The 19,550-nt window shown below is 39.6% G+C and overlaps 1 protein-coding gene across 1 annotated transcript in view; it reads right to left on the reverse strand.

Annotated features, from left to right (window-relative positions):
- Positions 1-19,550, reverse strand: part of GRIN2A (glutamate ionotropic receptor NMDA type subunit 2A) — a 152,878-nt gene that overhangs the window by 22,467 nt on the left and 110,861 nt on the right. The window contains exons 9-11 of the mRNA XM_066330245.1: positions 15,363-15,488; positions 12,570-12,799; positions 6,916-7,076 (exon numbers count right to left, since the gene is read on the reverse strand). Of these exons, the coding sequence (XP_066186342.1) occupies positions 6,916-7,076; positions 12,570-12,799; positions 15,363-15,488 (517 nt within the window). The remainder of the gene's footprint in view (positions 1-6,915; positions 7,077-12,569; positions 12,800-15,362; positions 15,489-19,550) is intronic.

Here is a 19,550-nt window from a genome sequence, read left to right on the forward strand (position 1 = left end):
AAATAAATTACTATCAAATATTTTTTTTCCTAGAGGCAAGTTTCTGTGCACCAGGTGAACAGGAGAAACAGGGTTATTAGTTTTCCTTTCTTTGAAAAAAAAATTTGCAAAAGAAGCAATCTTCTGGCCAGGAAGAAATTCCCTAAAATGTAAGAATTACAAGAATATGAGAATAACTGCATTTCCTGAAAGGACAGCAAGTTGTGGGGAAACAGGAATCACCCATCAGAAAATGTGACGCCAGAAAATCCTGCCATGAGTGGAAATACCACAGGAGTCTTTATGTCTGTGCTGGCAGCTTGTAGTGCTGAACTCTGCTCACTTCAGCAGCAAAAGCAGGAAATCTGTGCTCATTCAGCCACACATTTCTCTTAAGATACTAGATTTCAGAATTGATACTGGAGTGAAGAGATCCCTCTGAAAAGTGTTCCAAGATGGAACAGCAAATTTAAATGTTTTCACATCCCTGCAGCCCTCTGGCACAGACAGCAGTTGCCCAGTTGCAAACCAGTTTTCCAATTCTTAGCTTGTGTGGCTACAGCTGGAACACCCATTGGAAATCATTCCCTGCAGAGCACAATACCAAAATGAACATTAGAGTGAACACTGAAACACATATTAGATTAAAGCACCACAGAAAGCAGCATAATGTAAATTGAAATCAAGTTACCCCAGCCATCTGATGCCAAATTAAATGAAGTTATTGATTGCAGAAGTTGTCTGAACTTGGTCAGCCAGGACAGAAAATCCTGAACGGGCCAAACTGTTTAGCAGAGTTTTGTTTTTTTTTTTACAGAAGGTCAGGAAGGAAACTGGTATTCACATTTTATCTCCTTCAGACAGTTTTAAGGGAAGTATATATGTATTTGTACAATAATTTAGTGCTCACTGTCAAAATTGATAGTGATAAGGTACCCTGGAGCACTGCAAACATCTGCTCTCCCAGGTAGTTTGGGATCTCTGTCCAGTGCTCTCTGCCTTAGATGTTCCCCCTGTGTTCATAAGATAAGAGCACCCCAAATAGTGCCCTCTCTTCATCCATCATAACAGGTATCCTGGAGGGTTACAAGCAATAAATTATTAAGACTACAGATATCTAATGCTGCCTAAAGGCCTCTTCCTTTCTCATACACTCTTCAGAGTTAACCATCCCTGGGAAATTCTTAAAATTTTGGACATTTCTGTGAGTTCTGGTTGTAAGCTGCTATTGTATCCCCATGAGAACGATGAAGAATTTGTGCTTTTAATGAAACATTAAAATACATAATTTTTCTTTCAAACAGACTGGTCTCACAGCTTCCCCTCCTCTTTTGAGGTGAAAAGGTATGACCCACAGAAAGAACAAAAACTAGGAATTTTTTAACCTCTGCTGAAAATCTTGATGACGATTTTTCTGTAAAAATAAAATGAAAATATTGAAATTGGGTTTGCGTTGAAGTAGAGAGATGTCAGCTGGCTGCCTAAAAGACAAGTTGGGCTTGATTTTAACTTTAGGCACATCACTGCTTTAATTGGCAGTCCTAATTAGCAGTAGGACCTGCTGGGCACAATCCCAACTGTGCTGCAGCTGAGGGAAACAGGGATGTTTGCCTCCTGGTTATGCCACACTGCAGAAGCTGCCAGCTCAGCCTCTGACCTGGTTGTATTTGTTCAACAAATAACAGAGTGTGCTAAGCTGTGAATTGGATAATTTATAATCACTGCGAGAACAACACAAATCCAATTCAGGCCAATAAACTCACAGATGGGGTTAAAAGGCCATTGGGGCCTTCTGGGGTCTTCTGCTGCACTCTCTCTCTGCATAGTGCCGTGAGATTCTACAGAACATGTTCATAATCGTGCTCTTTTCACATGGACACTGGGTTTGCAGGGAGGAAACAGCTCCTCATGCCATTTGCACTGCTCAGTTGGATGCTTCCAGGTGTTTCTGCTGGCATTGTAACTCGTCATTAAAGGATGCTGAGGGTACAATCACCACGTGTCCCTGTCAAAGGGACAGCTCAGGACAGCCTGCAGGCCCAGAGCAGCTCCTCAGGGGCAGCTCATAAATCATGGGGATGTAACCCTTCCCAGCTGATAACCCAGCACAGCTGAGGCTGTTCCTGCTGTGGCTCTGCAGACACGCTGCCACCACAGCAGCCTTTCCAAGCAGCTCTGTAATTCCAGCAGCACGTCAGAGAGGACGTGGGAATAAGGTACTCAACTGATGTGTATCCACACAAGCGCTGCTGTCTTTAACAGGAAGGCAGATGAAGTCCCGAGTGAACTTGAGCATCAAATCCCTGAGCACACAGTCACAGCTGTGGCTGGCAATAAAAGCTGTAAAGTCCTCACGACAGCCAGGGGATCTGCAGCTGCACACAGGGCTGCTTGCCTGGGGAACACCAGGGATTCATTCCTGCAGCTCCCTTGAAAGGAACTGACGGGCAACAGGCAAGCAAACAACTCCTGCTTTATCCCTACAGCAAAAAGAGCCTCTCCCAATTAAATTTTCTCATTTCAGCCATTAGCAGTTAAACCCCAGACTATATGCCACTGTAGATGTGCTGGGGCAAAGGTGACAAACACGAAATGCATTTCCAGCTTATTGCCATTGCAATTTCTCCTCTCGACAGCTTTACAGCCACAAATAGAAACACTTCATGCAAACTCAAGAGCAACGAGCTCATACAGCCCACACCAGAGGTTGCTTTGCCTGCAAAGAGATGGTATTCCTTAACTATCATCTCTTTAGAAAAAATAGAGCCAGGCAAACAGAAGGCAGCACACCCAAAGAGCCACTGCAAACATAACACAGTAATTAACGACTTCCTATTCAGGAACTTATTTTCTCTTCAAGAAGCACAGTCAATAGGACCCGTCTCCCTGGTACAGAGGGCTCCAGAAATGTAGATCAATTACATGCAGCACGGACAGAAATGCTTGTGATGCGTTTTTAAGGCTGTGTTTGATCAATAAGCATCTCGAGAGCTCCGAGGAGCCTCCACGGCTCTGGCAGAGAACACATGAGCTAATGCCTTACAGACTCTGCTCTTGGGAGTGATGCTCAGGGCAACAACTGCCATTTCTGCTCTCATTAAGGAGCAAAACCCCACAGCAGCCCTGAGCTGCTTGGCCCCGCCTAAGGAAGAATCCCAAGCTCTGCACGTAGCACAGCACATGTGGACCACCTGATCCCTTAAATGCAGGAAATTTAGTGAAAAACACAAGTACACTTTTTGACAGGCTTAGAGGATCAAGATTGCTTTCAGCAGCGAACTGCTTTGAAGAAGGGACAGTATTTTGCCATTTTGAAAATTATTAAGTAGTACTTCAATAACAAGATCTCCCTTTTTAACAGGCCTGGTTGCAAACTGCCACATTTAATTAATGGAGTTCTGCTGTTGTTCAAACGATGTTTCAGCAGCTTCCTGAGAAATACATCTGTGAATCTCAGAAATAAGACCCTAGTGCCAAGAGATGGATATTACCGAGTCTAAACAATTTATTTTTTTTTTAAGATCTTTTCAGAAACAAACGTTGATTTTGTATCAAAGAGGCAAAAAAACCAATAAAGCTGATAAGTTCCCCTTCACCTCTGATGGCAACAAGCCTTCATGAATAAGCTGCAGTGAACCCCCTGTGGGGATTCACCTGAGGGAGCGGGTCTAATGTCAGTGTCAGACTAACACAAAAATCTCATTTCCACTTTGATTTGCAGCATCTCCCAGGTGATGATCTCAAACATTTTTGATGCTAATTGAACGAGATAGGTCCAAGCCTATTGCCCATGCAGCGAAGTTGCTTGTTCTAATTAAAACAAACAAAGGCAGATGCTTTCCTTGTACGCTGATTTCTGAAACAGCCCCAGCCTCACCTCTCCAAGATGAAACCAGAAAGGGGCTGGGTGTGCTCTCAAGGCTTCCCAGACACAGATGTCAGCACACTCACCTCTGCAGGCACAGCAATACTTCAACACAAGTCTTATCTAACCCCTACACCTGACCAGGAAATAAAGGCAAGAATACCATTTATTTTATCCGAATTTCTATCCATATTTATTCCCCCCCAACAAGGATTTTTCTGGCCACATTAGCAAGTGGACTAAAGCAGCTGATTTTCCATTTCTTGAAAGAAAGCAAGATTAAAGGGAAAAAAAAAACAAAACAAAAAAAAAAAAAAAAAAAAAAAAAAACAAAACAAAACAAAAAAAAACCACCACACAGCAGCTTGGTTTTTAATTTGTTTTCAGAGATCTGTGCATCTGAAATTTTATGTTTCTTTTCTTCCACCTTTTTCCTTCCAGTTCAACTCAGTAACATTATGTATTACACACAATGGTCCCAAAGATCAAGAAATTTCCAATACATCTCAAGACGTTAATGCTAATTAAAGTTGATCAAAAGACTTTGTTTGAGATACAGCAAAACCAGACTGAACTGCGACAAGATGCTACTTTATAATTTCATTCTATTTAGATCACAAGGGCCACAAGTCTGGCATTATTCAGTCATTAAGCATTGCTTCACTGCTGGTAATTTTTGCTCCATCTTGAAATTAGAATCAAACACTATATGAAAGTAACTGAAAAGGACTAAACCTCACATCTTCCATTAGGCAAAAGTGGTTTTTAAAGTGAGATTGGAAATACAGGTTATACAAACACTCTTCAGGGATAACACAGTTCATATTTATTTTAACTTGCAGCAGCAATTATCAACCAGATTCTTTGTAAGTCCTTCTCAGTCCATAGACTACGACTGAAATTATCAGATGGTTCATTTTCAAAAAGCTGTGCAGAAGTAGCAAACCTTACCAGGCATAAGGAAAGTTGCTCGTTGTATCCCCAAGGATGAGGATGGAAAAAAAAAAAAAAAAAAAAAAAAAAAAAAAGGAGAAAAGTACTGGAAGGGTTTTGGAAAGAGACAAAGATGAAAGGAGACAAATCAGCTGTAATAAGGTGATCAGAACACAAACACAGAAGAGGAAAATTAGGAATTAGGTATTTGTTTGGAAGCAGAAGCAGTTTGAGGAAGAAGAGATGAGTCATCCTCAAAAGAGCCATAGAGACATGGACTCCAGATGTACTAAATATCATGGAATCCAGTGAATCAGGGAGGGAAAGAAGTTAAAGATGTCTCAACCAGCCTTCATCAAGTCTAGTTAAAGATGAAAGGGCAAATTTTACATGAAAGAGAGAAAGAATTCGGTCAACGAAATCATGAGGGGAAGAGAAAGAAGACACAGTTCTGTACGCTGAAGAATGGAAAATTTGGCAGAAAAAATGAAAAACTGTTTTTGAAGAATATGAGTCTGAAAGCAGCTGACACCCTGCTGTTCAATCCTTCTGCAGGTGCCATCAGACAGAATCCCAAGGAGCACAGCTGGAGACAGCAGCTACTTGTACTGACCCAGAAGTTTATTTGTACCATCTGCTACAGAAATATCAGTGAAGGGGAGCAAGGCAGACACCTGGGGATGTCCACACAGAGAAATCACTTACAAGAGGAAAGAAACTTCAGCAGGGGAAAAGGAACCTGTCCAAAATGAATAGTTGATGCTGTCAAAAGGAGCGAAGCTTTTGGGGACCATCAGCTGGCCCAGGAGCAGCCAGTCTGAGATTTGGTGAGCATCCTGAACAACCCTGGAGTCAGGTTGGCCCCCCCATTTCACACTTAAGTGTCTGACAGTGGCCTGATTTTCAAGCTACCAGCAGCTTTTCAAGGCTTTCAGTAGCATGAATGGCTGGTGAAAAGTACAGGCAGTATACATCCTCGAAATAAACTCTCCATCCAACAGAACAAATCCTACAAATGGCTGAAATCAGGACATCTCCTGCTTCAAAAATCCCCAGCAGGAATGGCAGGACCCAGCCGTCTGTCCCTAATGCAGAACTCAGCTGTCACCCAGGAAATGGAACTTGCACAGGCTCAGAGCAGGAGCTGCAGTTTGGGAGCCCCTGGGCAAGGCTGATCTCACACAATGTCACACATCTGTCCTGGGATGGGACAAGCCAGGCCTGGGAAGTGCCAGCTGAGGATGGCTGCCTGGGGAAATGGGGGCAGACAGAGCCCAGACAGCAGCAAGGAGACACAAGAGAAGGAAACAGCTGCAAGGGTAACTTTTTAAAGAAGGGAATCTTCACTCTAAGGAAAGATTTTGGGATTTCAAGGTGTTTTGCTTAAGTAATACACTCCCATACAGGTTTGGCAGAAGGAGAGTAAAAATTAAAAGGATAAGCAGTTCCCTCAATGGATCAAAAGTAACAGGGTATTTTAGTATAGGAGGAAACGTGTCCTGTGTTCACCATAAATAACAGCAGGAGAGACATTCCTTGAAACAGCCCCTGGAGTACATCTACTGATACCCACTAAAGCAACTTCTCACCTCAAAACAAAGCCTAAAAAGCCTATGTTGAAGAAATTATCATTATTACTGTATTATTAGCAAATATAATCATGTTGCTATCAAGCCTAAATGTTTAGAGGCAGCAGATTTCTGTCACCCAGATGAATAATGATATGAGCAATGAGTCACTCTCATACCTTCGGAGGATTAAGAATGGAAATTGGTATCTTTGTCCAACCAGGCAGATTGAGATACTTCAGAGGAAAAAGGATGGATGGCACTCAAGTCTAAATCTCAGATCTTAAGAAAGAAGGACAATAATATTTACCAGAATATTTACCGAGATTGTCAGAAGCAGGATAAGCCAGCACTGCAAAGATAACAAGAGACTGTACTGTCTTCAGATTTAAGAAACATTCATTCTGCTTTGAAACTACTTCTCACAGGACATTGAAGCTACCATATAATTTTAAAACAACCATAGAAACCACAATCAAACATTTTCCTTTCACAGTCAGGACAGATCAGTAGTTCTCCACTTCTGAAAAGTTTACAGAATTCTTTAAAAACCTTGGGAAAAAAACTCACCCAGTTTTCAAGCTGACCAAGGCATCTTCAACTCCTTTCTGGTTAAACTTGGTCATGTAAAGGTGCATATCAGGGTAGTTGTTTCGGATATTCCTCTCAGTGCTTCCATTCGGGACCGTTCCAAACCGAAAAGGAGGAGAATAATCGTGTGGCCTTTGAAACTAGAGACAAAGGGGATAAGCAAAGTGTTTCAGGCATCCAAAATGTGAAGGAGGGCAATTTCAGATTGAAAAAAGACAGAATTTGTGTTATGTCACCTTAAATTTCTTTTAGGCAAATGCTGTGGGTTAATTCAGGTCTATTATACCTGTCTTCACACTAACTGAACATAATCTACATCCAAAGTAAAACCAGCTCCACTCTGCCACTCAAACGTGACTCTGTCCCACGCTTTGCACTGTGGCAGGGCAGCAGAAACTGGAGCAGATCCTCATCTCCCCGTGGAACCCAAACACTCTGCTAAACTGCAACCACAGGAAAAGAGGATTTTGTTGATAGTCATTTCACTCGTCCATCTCAGCTGGGACATTGTGATGGGAAAGGGATCATCCACAGTGATGGATCCACAGATCATCCACATCATCACCTGACAGGGAGCCCAGTGCCCCAGTCCTGGAGGGTGCCAGGGACAGGCAGGGTGAGGGAGTTTCCTTCCACCCCTGACTGGGGGGAAACAAAGCTCCTGCAGCTTCCACAGGGACTCAGCAAATGCACAGCTTTGTATGAGAAGGGCTTCTGGAGCTCTCATGTCTGTATAATCCTAGTCCCTCTTCATCCCTACCATTTACCAATCATTTGCTTGAGGGCCTACAGGTTTATTTTACAATTTTACTCTCCCTATCACTATTGCATCAGCACAGATGAATCAGCCAGAGGGTATCTGCAAAGGAATGCCAATAGCTCAAAGCAGATTCAGGTTTCACACTCGGCAATCCTTCAAATAATCTCACATAAACTCTTTGCTAACAGATCTGAAAATTTTATATTCACCTTTCCCACACCTTTGTTAAAAAGCCAAATGACAAATTTAGGAATAAAATTAAAAAAAAAATTAAAAAGGTCACTTAGATTAGGGGAACTATTGGCTAATGAGAAAATTGAATTGAGCATTGATAAAAGCATTCACCCATAAATTCCACAGTAAAATGCACTCTGATTTTATTGTTCAAGTTAGAAGAGCAATCTATATATCCTGTGCTGCAAGAGATGCTTAATATTTATACAGCTGCTGATTCCTTTGGGGCTCCACATGAAACATTTCTCTTTTTAACATTTGGTCTCAGGGCATCAAGAATTCCCATGATCCACTGCCAATTTGCAGAGAGAACACAAATGGGTTTATGCAAAAACTGGGAGTGTTTTCAATTCCATCAAACCTTGACTGTGAAATTACTGCTGCAACACCATTTTCTTGTTACAGAACTACAATTAAATGCTTCATTTTAATTAAGCATATTTTGACAAAGCATAAAGGAATGAACTCTATTTTTCTCTATTTGTTTAGCTAACAGATGTCTTACTTTCCTCATTTTCCCTTTTCAGAGCTTTACTGTTTAAATTATAACTTTGCTACTACTTTTACACATAGTAATTGACCCATGCACCAAAATTACACTGTACACTACTCATGATTCTTAGTCTATATTTGCTACTACCTCCCTTTCTGAGTTTATTATGCAAGCACTGAAACAAACCCTGCCTTTAGATATATGTCCAGAGAGTCTACTGATATAAATGTAGTTTGCTATCAACTTTATTTAAATCTAGAGATAATGTATCTCTCCTGTATTGAGATGGCCTCGTGTGCCAGTCAATAGAACTGGAAAAATTATTAAAGAAACACGGTCAAATTCAGGACCTGTAAGACTTGCTGCTCCTTATATCGCTGGAAATTTCTGGAAATTCAGCTGTGGTGATCATTCTGCAAGCTCAGTTCCCAGTATGGCAGAGTAACTGGGGGAATGGCAGAGGAACTGGGATGTTATGGTGGAGTATTCTGGTACTTTCAAAATGGATTTTTGTTTTAAATAGTCCCACTTTTCAAGAATATTCATACGAATCTAGGAGGTTGGGAGGCATTTCCTCTCATAGGAATAGTTCAAAGAATTAACACATCTGTTCAAATTGAACCTTCCTGAAAGACAAAAATATTTCTGCAGAAGAGAAGGATGAATAAAAAGCCCAAGTTCATTCAAAAGTCACAGAGTTAAAAAGCAGATTAATAGTTCCAAACCCCATCTACAGACTGGAATTTCTTGGCACTAACCAACAAATTTTATCACTCACAAGGAGCTTATTTTTTGAAACTCTCATCTGCTACTACTGCCTGCTCAGAGGCTACTTGTAAAGAAGAGAAATTTCTATCTTTTTACTAACACTGCACTCATATCTGAGGTGAATAAAGTTTTCATCAACAATATTAAACTTATATTCCATGAAGTGCCACCTCTGGAGAAGCACACAGGACTGTCACTGTCTGTGACTGCAAAGATCTATGTGGCAGACAACAAAAAAGAAAAAACGAAAATATCAAGGCTCTCCATGCATTTATTTTCCCTGAAGTTCCATGATGAGAAACAAAATATATCATGTTTGCTAGGAAATAATTTTCTTCCTAGACATTTCATGGAATGCTAACCTGTTAAATCATGGACAGAATTCTTGAACTGAATGCACAAGCCCCTTATTTGAGTCCTAGTGGAGAGATCTACTGTTACTTTAAAGAGTGACCAACTTGTTCTTGTCTCCCCCTGCTCTGCCACCCGAGAGAACTACAGCACATGGCAACACAACCCCAGTCTTCTGCTTTTATTTTATTTTTTTTACTTGCCTCAATAAAACTGGCAATTTCATTCAGTCAGCAAAGTGATCTTTCAGAAACATTACATATTGATTTAATTTAAAGATTTACTGGCTTGCCTGAAAAGGCTGGTGTTGAGAGCAGCTGTTTGTTCTTGTTCTGGAGTTTTTAAGGAACTGTGGGAAACGTTACTAAAATAGTAGAAAACAGTAAATAATCTCCTGCTGATAGCAGGAATTACAACTCTCTTGGAGTGACAGAACAGTGATATTTGAACCCTGTCCTCTCCTCCTTTTCCAGATGGGAGCCTGGCATTCTGACCTGTGATCCTACAAACACACAGCAATGATCAGTCACTCCAAGACTGCTCTTGTGAGCATCACTTACTGCAATGCAGGGACAAAAAAATGCAGGACCAGCTGCTCCTGCCCACCACTGGGCAGGGCTGAGAGGGGCTGGGCTCTGAGGTTTCTCCCTCTCTGCTGCCACAGGCACAGCCCAGGCACTGCACAACCCAGGGCACAGGAGCACAAAGCCCAGGCTGCAAGAACACTGGGAATCTTGCAAAAATAAGGAGACTGCAAGTGGAATCATTAAGTTTTCCTGTTAAGGTAGAAGAGAAGCTGCTGGGCCATGTGTCTGTGAGGCAATTCTTACCTGTGGCACATCAACCCTCTGCAAGACTGTGCATGGCTACCTACCCTCCCCGAGCAATTATTTTTTTCCTCTTTCATTGCATGAAATAGGCACAAAGGGTCTCAAATTTCAGTCTTTGCTGGATACTTTGGACTCATTTTCTGTACCTTTTTATGAAGATGAAGCTTTTGAACATCTATTACCATACACAAGAGTGTCAAAATATAATTTTCTTCTCATTTGCTGAATCATTTGATTTTATGAACACCCACCCCTCCCAACTCCAGTACGTGCTGTGCCTTGTATTTCTGGGTAACACTCTGATGACGTGGCATTCCCAAATTTATCAGCAACATTGCAAGGGATCCTTATCCCTATAAAGAGGTCTTAAAGCACTGAGGACAACACTGAGTGCTGAGAGATTTTTTTTCCTAATTTTTCCTGACTTTTTCATCACAAAGGGACACCTCAGTATCTCTAATTGGAAACACTTTATTGCTCTGGCAGTACAGCATTCACAGAAGGGCTTGACTCTTCAGGTGTGGCAGTGGGAGAAGTGGGAGAGAAAAACAAACTGATTTACCAGCTCAGAAGTGGGGTTTGGGTTTTTAATTTTATTTTTTTTAATTTAATGAACTTTTAGGTATTAATTATTCAAATTTGATTATACCCATATTTCTGGCCCTTGCCTATGACTGCTCTGCTTCCTGCAACTCCTGGTTAGAGTTCTCTACTGAACTGTAAAAAAGAAAATAGCAAAAAAGGGAGAAAATAATTTAACATCAATCAGATTAAGTTCCCATAAATTATCCCAAATTATTTGATTTTTTTAAAATCCAAGAAACCACAGGATTGTGGAAGAGGTAAAACCTATGTATGAAATGAAATAGTTCATTGCTCTTCTGGACTTCTAACTTCTTTAATTTAATCAGAAAAGGCATGGCTTCCCTGACTTATCTCTATGTGCTTCAAGCAAAGTTTGAAGAACCGAAAAATAGAAACAAAGGTGGCAGATCAAATAAATGATCAGCAGACCACACAAGAACAGATGGTATTTTCTGATTCAAGTATTTTTTTTTTTCTATTTTTATTTTGCTTTTTGTGGAAAATTAAATCCCACTTAGCAGTCAGAATAAAAAAGTGACAGAACTAAGGAAGTTCTTAGCCAAAAGCCACGGAACAGGAGGTGACATTTTCAGCCCCGTGGCAGAGCCAGTGAGGAGGGGAAGGTGAGGGAGCACAGTCAGACCTGAGCCCCACTGCTGTGCCAGGGGCAGGGCAAACCCTGCCAAAACCCAGGGAAAATGCTCTTTCCTTCTCACCAACAGGAGACAGACATTTCTCAAACCTCCTTTTTTTTTTTTTTTTTTTTTTTTAATCCCCAAGAGAGAATGCCATTTATCTGTCTCTTCTAAGAATGTTATCTTAAAATAGAGGGCTATTTAACAATCTTCATGCTCTTTCAGAGGTTGTGGGAGAACACAATTTAATGAAAACAAAACTATTATCATTTTTTGTTTCTTTTTATCTTTCCCCTAGCCATGCTTGCTTTGATATACCAGGCAATCAATCAAAGGCTGGTCATAAAAAGCAGTTAAAACAAAAAAACAGACGAGGATGAGATGTTGCCTTTTCAGTTTGTTTTTAGCAACAATTTCCTTTATTTTCTGTCCTTTTTAGAAAACCCTTTGTGAAGTTGTCCCCTGGGCTATACTGTATTTAAACATTTCTTCTTAATGTCAATATTTTGTTTCATTTTCAAACAACTGGACACAGACTTGAAAAAAGGATACCCTTCAAGTATCTTGTGCATATCCATCACAATAATTTTGCAAATGGGCTTTTTTTCTATTAATATATTACTAATATCCCTGGGCTTTTTTTCTATTAATATATTACTAATATCCCACCAAATTTTAGAGCTTTTTATATTGGTGAGGCATTCTTTTTAACCAAACACTAATTGATTTCTATCATGAAATAAAGGTCATTTTCAGTTAACGCAGCTACTTTTGAACAGGCAACTCAGAGATTTTGAAAACAGACTAATATTTTCATGCTTTGGGTCTTAGGTTTCTTACTAAAGTTTGCACTTGCACTCAGGAGGAAATCATCCAGTTTCAGTTCATTATCTTGCTCAGAGTTTTTACCACAAAGTACAAATTTGTATAAGGATTATGGAGAATGGACACTGACCTCTTTTGAGCTGAATACTCACCTTTTTATCACTCAGCCCAGTCACTTGGTCCACAAACTCCTCTTGAATCATGAAGGCAGCTAAGTTAGCAGTGTAACTGGCCAGGAAGATGACAGCAAAGAAAGCCCAGACCGACACCATGATTTTACTGGTTGTCCCTTTGGGGTTTTGCACAGGCACAGAGTTGTTGAAGACCAAACCCCACAGTAACCACACCGCCTTCCCAATGGTGAAGGATGGCCCGTGGGGATCTGCAATGGCACACAGCAGTTAGTTCAGCTGCAGTTCAATTAAACCTTGCCAATACACCAGGAAAAGACAACCCATTAGTCCCAGAGACATGGTTAGAAAATATTTCAGTATATATTCACTGTGCTCCCAGTATAATCACAGGATTCACCGTAGAGTACCCCCCCTTGCAATAACAATTTCCACATTTTAAAGCATAATTCAACACTTTTCTACGTGGCATACGGTTCAAAATTTTGAAGATGAAACCGGAAAGCACAGGTTTGGAGGAGAAGCAGGCTGCTATGTCTCCTGCAGGAAGAAATGTGCCCCAGTGTTGTCCTGTCAGTCTTCTGTGCCAGCAGACATGTGAAATGAAAAACTGGAGGTTTAAGTCTTAATGATCCAATCCTAGTACTTTTCTTACCCAAATTATTTTTATCATTTCCAGTCATCCAACATTATGCTTTTTGAACATTATGTAAGCATTTTTAAGATCAAAGTGTGTGAATGTGTCACCTACTTTTAAGCACCTTTGTACTCAGAGCATGAATCAGAAAGACAGAACAAAGGAGCTACCTGTATAGGCAAGGAATTTAGAGCAAGCCAGGCTCTGGCTGCCTCACATGTTCAGAGTCAGTTCTGTGGCTCCAAATGTGTTGACATTACAGGTAAAATTCTGTCCCAGCTAAGCCATTCTGTAATTTATTTTTTTTTTATTTCTATTTTCGGTCATCTTTTAATTCATCCCAAAGCTGGAAGTGGCCAGCAGGCTGCTCACAGGGGGCAGAAGTGGATTAGCAATGTTATTTTCCACTCCCAAGCCTCTTTGTAGAGCCCTGGGAGAATCAAGGGCAGTTGTTCTCACCCAGCTCTGGGTAAGCTCCATGCAATCACACATTGCTCATCATCCAGACTCCCTGTACCCTCAGTGGAGAGAAACAGCCCTCCCCTGACTCTGACTCATTTGGCCTACTTATAATTATCCTTTTTGCAGTACAATTGCAATTTAGTCAATAAGCTCTGATGCAGAGATCTGTAACTTTACCTCCTTCCCTGCCCTATCCCTTTATCCAAGGGGATGCACATTACAAATATAGATTTAGATACTCGTTTAACTATACTTTATTTTAATAATAATTCAACAATTCTTAAAATAATCAAACTCTAAGTGGGTATACTCAGTGTATATTTTTCATTTCAGCAGAAATACTCTCCAGTGCAGTGCAAATATTTGACAATGCAGTCAAGCTCTATGTCTTAGATTATGCTCCTATTCTGCAGCAGCACTAGGAAAACAGAGTGCAGTAAAATAAACACAATGGAGCTGACTTTTGGTTTATGAAACTACCTTCTAGACACATTAAGAACTGAGCTGATACAGGGATAATGTGTTTTCCTGAGCAACAGTGCTACAGAAATTATATGCCAAGGGAGCAATCTAAAATTCTGTTTATGCCACTGGAGGTTGTATTACCACTGAGCTTCAACCTGCAAAAAAAAAAATGCCCAGGGAAATGAGAGAAGATAAATGATTTTTTTAAAAAACAAAATATTTCAGGTTTGAAATCAATGGCAGCTGGATTTGTGGCAAGTCTTTAGAGCTAAGCTGGGATGGCCATAACATGTCTTTGCAGCTGTAAGTAGACTAAATCATCAATTCAGGCACATGAGGTGGCACAGAAAAGAACAGCCAAGTCCCTGGATCCCCAGTGTCTATAATCACCTTTGATTCCCCCTCTCTTAACACAGTGCTTATTTCAGACAGAGGTTGCACATTTACCATCTTATTAAAATTATAACATCATCTGAACATTACAATAATCCACTTTTCCAGGGAACAAGCCAGCCATTGTCTAGAAGAAATCATCTGCTTTTAATAGTGCCCAGAACTGTGTTCACCAAGCTGGAAGATCTTTTGTTACGAAACAGGGCAAGAACAATTTAGAAATTTTAAAAAAGGCTGCACTCTCAAGTGTCAGTTAAGAAATGGGAGGATGAGGGTGTGGAATCATCACTCTTGAGTCAAAGTGCAACTTTCACTGAGAAAGAGTTAATACAGAGTTTGTCTGTTTTGAAAGTGAAGTTTCTATAACCGAGGAAGGAGTGATGCCATTCTGCCAGGGGCCTCATTTCAAGGCTAGGAGCTCATCTGACCTTTTACAGGGACCATATAAAACTATGGACAATGTAACTGTTATCTTTAAAAATGTCCAGCAGATCACAGGACTTTAGGGAACTTTCTGTGAACTGGTCATGAATTCGTAGTAATCAGGAGTAGAAGATATTTCACTGCTTTTTGAAGCTGACACTTTACAGCTGATGCTGTGTAGTAACCAAACACTGTATAAAACTCTGATACCACCTACCCTGCTCTCTGTCTTTATTCCACTGAGCTGGAATTAGAAACACGAGCATATCAAGCCTTCAAGAAATCATACTTTAAGTGAAGAACATAAACACCTTCATAGCTAATTTCACTGGTTTATTCCCATGTTATGTTTATTTGAAAAGACGGAGAGCCAGGGATGGGAACTACATGATTTCTTTTAATAGACATGGAGTTGAGTAAAATGCAAATCTTACCTCTCCCTTGTGCTAAGTTCCTGTTGTATCCCACAGGACTAAAGTACTCAAAGATAAAGACAGCCATGGCAGACACGATGAGAAGCATCACAAACATCATCACCCAGACAGAAGCACTAAAAGGCTCTGCAGCAAAACAGACAGGAGAAACAGAAACACAGTTCATTAAACCAGTCACAGCACGAGAATTCTAATGTCCTCGCCTAGGCAAGCTTCTGCAGCTTCCTCGACATTAGCTTTTTCCAACCAAAATGCTAGCAAATAACTAAGCAATCTATAATGAACTGCTGTTAGTATACATAGACAAAATCCATTAAGTCAAAAGCCTAAGTGTAAGCTGCAATTAAAAACAAAAGGCTGCACACTTTTGTTTGACACTGAGTGGCACATAATTGCTTTGACTGGCTGCTTATTCAGCCCACAATCAGGTTGCTGTGTCTATTCATCCTGTATTATATAAATTTATCAACAGAATGGTCCAACCACTGTGACTGTGTCACTGCAAAGCAAAAGCAATTAAGCATATGTTAAATACATTTGGTAATCCAGGGAAGCAGACTTCTCCCTCGTTTTCTATCCAACAAAAAAGTGTTAGAGGAGGAAAGAGAAATACTTGCATTCAAACTAAACGCTTTTGTTTCAGGATTCTTTTCTCTCTGTGTTTACTTTCATCTACCTGCAATGAAGATGATATTTTTATCAATTGCAAACACATTCTTTTGAATGTCTCATTCTCATCTGGGAGCAAATTACTGAAATCAAAAGGGTTTATGGAAAATTGGATGTCAGTTTGAAAGAGAGAAGAACCATAATTAAGTAAAAGAAGTGGGCTGGAGCATAAAACTAAAAGCAATTTCAAATACCAGACTAAGCACCAACTTTTTGAAAGGACTAGATATCAAATATCATCTTTCCCAACCACAGTTTCAGGAGTTTCCTTTCATTTCAGGGGCCCTGTGGCAGCTGCCTTGGTACAAGGATATCTCTAAGATCAGCATGGCAAAGTGATACCTCTTTATCAGGCCAGATTATTTGGGGCACTTCACATCATAACTTGTGCAAATAAAGCAAGTGAGTGTGCTCTCAAGTGTGAGAAAACTAATCTAGTATACTACTTCTAATTAGGACTAGACTCAAGACACACTTGAAATTACAGAAAATTAAGTGTATTCAAATGCTTTGCCTGTTTCTGAAAGCCCAAGAAGTTCCTCTCTTGTAGCTTTTTCATTGATTGAATTTAAAATTAGAATCACTGAAACTTCTTCCCTCATTGGAGGAAATGACAGTGACTGAGAGCTGAAGTGTGCTGAGCCCAACCTGAGCCCTGCCCAAGTTCAGATGACCACCCAGAATTAAATTAAATGTAATAATTTGTGCCCAAGCATAAAGAACTCCTGAGCTCTTCTGCCTTTGCTATGATTTCTTCAAAACCTGGAACTTAGACCAGATCAAATAACAAATGGCCCCAAATTGGTGATTTTGGATGGTAACTAACAAGGCAAAGCAGGAATACTTCAAACCAAACTGTTTTCCTCTTGCAAAGGAACAGTATTTTTTCAATTAATTATTTTTCTTTTTAAGACAGAGCATGAAGTGCTGTAATTATCTGTTTGGAAGAGAACAGTAAGTTAGGAAAATAACAGAATTTGTAGAAAGCAGAGAAAGATCTATGCAGATGCAGACAGAGAAGTGACATTTTACAGCCAAAGACAGTCTAAAAAATATTTTCTGAATTCAGTTAGTAACTGGATTAAATTTGAATTCATGTAGAACAGCTATAAAATTTTGACAGGATTCTCACAGAAGGAAGCAAGGCTGACAAAACCCTCATCAGAAGCAACAGTACAGAAACAGCAATGGTAATTTGTCAAAATCTAAAGAAGGCAAAGGGCAAAACAAGCCAGTGTACAGAAGTGAGCTATAAACAAGAGTTTAAGCAGAATTCTCTTTAATAATTTAAGGAGCCTGGTAATGAGGTGGAGAATTAATAGAAGCAATAGGAAAACAAAAAAGCTCTTTGGAATAGCAAGCAGTAAGATTGAACAAGCACAAAATCAACTGAATAACAAAGTCGATCTTCCTGTCATATCAGAGATCCAATTACATTCAGCACTGTGCTTTGATTCTCTAAGGACAGAGAGGGAACTTCCCTCAGGCAAGCAGCAGGTTTTAAAGGAATTTTCAGTAAAGCTATAATACAGCAGAAAAAAACCTAATATATGACTTGTTGGTGTATATTTCAAATGACTAACAACAGAGAATAGCAAGGAAGTAAAAAGAGGTCTTAGAGTCCCACTTCCCACCAACAAAACCAATACTTAAGGAATACATTAAATAAAGAGGAGCATAAATTTGCTATTCCATCAATGCCTCCAGAAAAGAAAACTGACCTCACCTATGAACTCTCCCTCTGAAAAATACAGAAATGGAGATTTAAGGTTTCCCTTTTTTTCATTTGGTCGTTTAAATGAAATTGAACCAAAACTCCACAGAATCATTTAAAGAAGTATTTGTAGATCTAGCACATATGATTTCTAGTACAATGTGAAAATGTTTTAACGTGGATAAAATTCTCATTTGAAGGAGAAACGTCAGAATGAGAACAGGGCAGATAACGAGGAAGAGGCTGTCACAGCTCATCAGTTACTCAGATCTATTGGACACAACAACTGACTGGAAAAATCTAGTCACACAAAACCCTGTACTTGTCCACATTCATAGAAATAATTCACAAACCCAGATATTTCAAGAACTGTAATCAAGTGCTATTCTTTAAAAATAATATTGTATTTGACAGATTTTTAAATTTTTTTTTTAAAAACTTACGTAAGATGACTCCATTCTCAGACATGCACTTAATTGAAACAAAATCAGTCAGTGAATAAATTCAGTTATCTGCCTGATAGTATTTTGCAAGGCAAAACATTTGACTACTACGCACACCTCATCAAAATACACAGTCAATTCCAGCAAACTGGCAGCTTCATCTATGGCTGAAAAGCACAGAGCACACTTCTGAGAGCACAGACTTGATTTACTGGTGCAGTAAATCAGATTTCTTCAAAAGCAGAGCTATTTTAGAGAGCTTTATGAAAAAGGGTTATTTTTGTTTCTTTGGAATTTTATACACATCCAACTAAACCAATAACGTTAAATGCATTTTAGAAATCTAATAACTCTGTTGCTTGTGGAAAATGCAAAAGCAGCTTCTCTTCTGATGGTGGCTGTAAATAGGTTTTTAAGAGAGAAGTAAAAAATCAACTGCACTTGCACTTTAGAAAACACCCCAATGGTCATTTTAACATGCTGTAAGTGCAATCTAAAAAATTAACTTTACAACTCAATGACTCAAAGAAATGAAAAGATACTCTCTGAGTATTTTCATTACAAGTACAGTTTCTTGCAATTTCACTTTAAAGTCTTTCATTAATATCAAACATCAACAAAATCTACTTATGTATCACCCCATCTGGGAAATTATTTGATTGCTCATTGTGTCATATTTACTTGCATTACCCCTGTAATGTGCTTTTATAGAACAGATATGAGAAATAAGCTCTGTGGTTAAATGATGATTCTTGAGTAAGAAAATTCAATTATTTGCCTGCTTCTATCTGATACTACACCACTAATCTGCTCTTCAATGTCCGTGAGCAACTTCAGAAGGAGTGAAGAACTTCCACTTGGCAATTTAGAACTGGCCTCACTGCTGACCCAATGGGCTTGAACATTCTAAACTGTGCCCTAAGATATCTGGAATATGCTGATCTTTTATTTTTCCACTTAATTGTTTTAGTGTCACTATTTCAATACAAGATACCTTTAAAAACAGTAGGCCCAAATACATTATGAAGAATATAGCAGCATCCTGAACACTTTTGAACAACCTCATGGCTCGTTCTCTTTTCAGCTTCAGGTAAATTCAGGCCAAACACTAAAAGAAACCATAAATACTAAAAGATGAGAGGGAAATAACGAAAGCAAAAATGCACAACTGAAACAAGAAGCATGCAAGGAAAGAAGCCCAGAGTCTTTGTTTCTTTATATCCCACCTCCCCTCTGCCTAGCCCTTCATTTCTTTGCTGTATCTCCACTGTTCAATGGGGAAAACACTCAGCTCTCCAGTGCAGTAGTGTGGTGTTCAGAAGCCAGAGGTAGCTGATACCAAGCTAGCTTTAAATTATACCT

Source organism: Sylvia atricapilla, chromosome 15 (genome assembly GCF_009819655.1).
Source record: "Sylvia atricapilla isolate bSylAtr1 chromosome 15, bSylAtr1.pri, whole genome shotgun sequence".
NCBI classification, from domain to species: domain Eukaryota; kingdom Metazoa; phylum Chordata; class Aves; order Passeriformes; family Sylviidae; genus Sylvia; species Sylvia atricapilla.